Here is a 3,876-nt window from a genome sequence, read left to right as displayed (position 1 = left end):
CATTTTGAAAGACCTGAGCCTAAAAAAAATAAATGTAAGCCTTTTTAATCATGAATAAATCATCAAAAGCTTACTTTCTCTCACAGCAGGTTATGCATCAAAATGCAAATGTGGAGTGAGATGAGACGAAAGCTTAGGAAAGACTTACACTCACAAAATCTCAGCAAGGATCCTGATATCTGTAAACTCGAGAGATGAGGCTTCTTGCTGTTATTTGACACACTAAATTACTCTGCCAATATTTTAATTTCTAGATCCTTCACCTCTAAATGTAACCCCCTGCCTGTAACGTTTTCCTGAGCTAACTTTTCTTTGTTTGCCTGTTGCAGTTCTGAGGAATTCTGTGTTAATTAAGATTCATAAACACATCCTGAGGATGTCCAATTCCAGCCTCTCCATATCGTCCAATCACAGCTCACTTTATGGAAACCTGTACAGACCTGTGACAGTGTTCAGCGTCCTGATCTTTACCCTGCTAGCCATGCTGGTTTTGGCCACATTCATGTGGAACATGCTGGTCCTCGTGACCATCTTAAGGGTCCGCACTTTCCATCGTGTTCCTCACAATCTGGTGGCCTCCATGGCCATCTCAGATGTCATGGTAGCTGGACTGGTGATGCCCCTGAGCCTCGTCCGGGAGCTGTATGGCCGACGGTGGATACTCGGGCGAGCTCTGTGTCAAATGTGGATCTCCTTTGATGTTCTCTGCTGCACGGCCAGTATCTGGAATGTTACCGCCATTGCACTTGATCGCTACTGGTCCATCACCCGTCACCTCGAATACACTCTGAAGAGACGCAAGAGGATCTCCAACGTGATGATCGGATTAACATGGATGCTCTCCTCAATCATTTCCTTCTCACCGCAGTTCGGATGGGGAGAGACATACTCGGAAGAAGCGATGGAGTGCCAGGTGAGCCAGGAGCCATCCTACACCATCTTCTCCACCTTTGGTGCTTTCTATTTGCCGCTCAGTGTTGTGCTGTTCGTTTACTGGAAGATCTATAAAGCGGCCAAATTTCGCATCGGATCCAAGAAGAACAATACCGTTACTCCAGCTCCAGAGGCTGTCGAGGTTTGTGTTACTTTCTGTTTACTTGAAATAATTGCAAGCAAAAACATGAAGTCTGTCCACAATTATTCTCAAGGTTCATTCATTCAGTCGTTCATCATCTTCACTGGCGCATTATCCTGGTCAGAGTGGTGGTGGATCCAGAGATTAAACCCGGGAACACTTGGTGAGAGGTGGGAATATACTGTACAACTGGTGGGACGACAGTCTATCACATGGCACTTTAAACACACCTTCAAACAATCATGTACAGGTCAGTTTAATGTCACTAATTTCCTTATGAATTGGAAAAAACTGGAGTTTTGGTGTAGACATTTCTGACCTTCTCTGAGGATCTTCCACAGTTGCACTTCCTGGAATATAAATTGCAACCCCTAGTCTTACGACTCCTGGAAGAATGATGTAAACCCTTCATTAGAATAGTCTCACTTAGCTGGTGTTATATGATGAAAATAGGTTTTTATTTCAGTTACAATTCCTGGTATTGCGACCTCATTAGTAATTGCTTCAGTGGCTTATTGCAGGCTGTTAATATTCCACAACATCTCTAAGGACTCCGTTAAGTCAAACAGCGTCCGGCCTGTTCATTCTTTAACGAGTGATATGTCCACAGCACTCAAGAGAAATGAAAGCCTGCAGAGGCTAAAAGGATTCTTTTGTTTCCTCTGAGGAGATCCTGGTTCTCTGTCATGTCACAAGTCTACTGGGTTTCTTTTACATACAGAGTACAAACGTGCCAATACTTAGTTTACAATATTTTCAATCACAATATTATATATCACAGTATTATATATAAACACATTATTACTGTTACTGCAAAGGCTTAAAACATATCACAGGGTCATATGTGTGGTGCTTAGAAAACGTTAATGACATCAGGAAAGCAGCAAAATGCAGTTTTTTATCCAGAGGAGAAATTATGACCATGTCTTAAATCATGAAAAAAATTCTAATTCAAAATATAAAAAGAATTAACAATGATACTGTGGTCATCTTTTTTATGAATTTATACCATAAAATCAGAATAATTAATCAGACAGATGCTAAGATTAATTAGACAATGGTAACTAATTTCCCACTAGCTAAATGTTAATTTCATATAGAAGTAGCTAGCATGGAGCTTTGGGATCAAAGTAGGAAGTGTTGTAGCAGATCTTCTCTGCATCACTGAGGTTTTTTATTTTTATTTTTCACAATTTGTACTATAGTCAAAAGAGGCAACTCGGCAGCGTCCTCAGACGGCGTTTACGGTCCGTCGTGCCACTGTAACGTTCCAGACAGACAGCGAGACATGGCGGGAGCAGAAGGAACGTCGTGCTGCACTGATGGTCGGAATCCTGATCGGAGTTTTCGTCCTCTGCTGGATTCCATTCTTCCTGACTGAGCTGATCACGCCACTCTTCTCATGGCACATACCACCCACCTGGAAGAGCGTCTTCCTCTGGCTCGGCTACTCCAACTCGTTCTTTAACCCGCTCATCTACACGGCCTTTAACAAGAATTACAACAGCGCCTTCAGGAACCTCTTCAACAAGCAGCGCTAATGAACGATCACAAACTAGCATCATGCTAACAAAAATTAATTAGTGATGGAAACTAGCAGCCAAGAAAAAAGAATTAGCATGAAGATGATCTGTTTACAGAACTACATGATAAATTATCATAAGCATTTTTTCTAAGTAAAACCTAAGATAGATAAACAACTTAATTACTTTCCTATTTTATATGTAAAGATTACACAGGCAGATTACAGTGTGAGCCTCATGTATGATGAATTCAGCATTCAGCTAGCATGAGTCCATGCTAACACTCTATCACTGCTAACAATGCTATATTTACTACTCTCCCAATTCGTAATCCAGCACTTGCTGAGAAATCTTTGTCATCATTATTACTGATGATAAATCAGTCTAGTTAACACTAGGCTAGTTAATTAGTCTGTATTAGCTAGACTGGTGTGGGTGTTGCTATGGTTACAGTGTGCACTTCCTGTGGTGAGCTGCATTTTTATTTTTAATTGCAAAGGCAGCCTAAAGCCATCTGGGATCATGGAATTCTTAGACAACTTATAATTTCTGGTGAATTCCTCTGAAAATATGATCCTTTCTAGAGACTTCCCACAATGCAATGGTATAAAAAGGAGGATTTCTGGAAAATTTGACAATCTTGGAGTTGTTTCATGCTTTGTATGAATTTCTAGCTAAGCGTTTTAAATGTTGATGTGATGACTTCTGCGTCATCTTATGAAGAATCCATTAAGCAAACAAAGTTTGCAAGTAATGAAGTAATAAATGAAATGTGAATATTTAGAGCTGAAAATATAACACTGAAGCAGGAATTTGAGTTCTTTTCCCTCAGGCTTCTGAATGATTTTTATGGCCTTCGCTGTGAATAGTTATTTTTCACACAGTTATATTATACTGTTGAAAACGCAGATATTAATCTGACAAGCTGAAAATCGCCAAGCATGAAGGACAAACAGAACAGAGTTTGTTTTTTATTCTATGTTCTTAAAAACAGCATGAAGTTTGGATTTTAACAACATTCATTGAGATTTGTGTGCAGATGATGGTACAATGTTCATGCTGTATATACAGTAAGCAGGCATGGTTTTAAGTAATAGCTTGCTAAATACGTAACAGTGAGGTGGAGTTACTTTTACCATCCTGAAGTTGATTATTTTTCTATAGCAGCATGCCCTCTAGTGATTTATTCCTCTTTCCTGCTTTACCTTTGACTGTTATAAAGCACTGATGCTGGAGACTCCTAACATAAAATGTTAAATAAATATCTCTTTACAGAAA

The 3,876-nt window shown here is 39.7% G+C and overlaps 1 protein-coding gene across 1 annotated transcript; it reads left to right on the top strand.

Annotated features, from left to right (window-relative positions):
* Positions 1-376: 376 nt before the first annotated feature.
* On the top strand, positions 377-2,616 carry htr5aa (5-hydroxytryptamine (serotonin) receptor 5A, genome duplicate a). Its single transcript, XM_060859014.1, has 2 exons — positions 377-1,075; positions 2,281-2,616. The coding sequence occupies exons 1-2, from the start codon at positions 377-379 to the stop codon at positions 2,614-2,616; spliced, it is 1,035 nt and encodes a 344-aa protein (XP_060714997.1).
* The last annotated feature ends 1,260 nt before the right edge of the window (positions 2,617-3,876 follow it).

This window comes from Tachysurus vachellii, chromosome 1 (genome assembly GCF_030014155.1).
Source record: "Tachysurus vachellii isolate PV-2020 chromosome 1, HZAU_Pvac_v1, whole genome shotgun sequence".
In the NCBI taxonomy this organism is placed as follows: Eukaryota; Metazoa; Chordata; class Actinopteri; order Siluriformes; family Bagridae; genus Tachysurus; species Tachysurus vachellii.
This window is presented reverse-complemented; position numbering and strand designations above follow the sequence as displayed.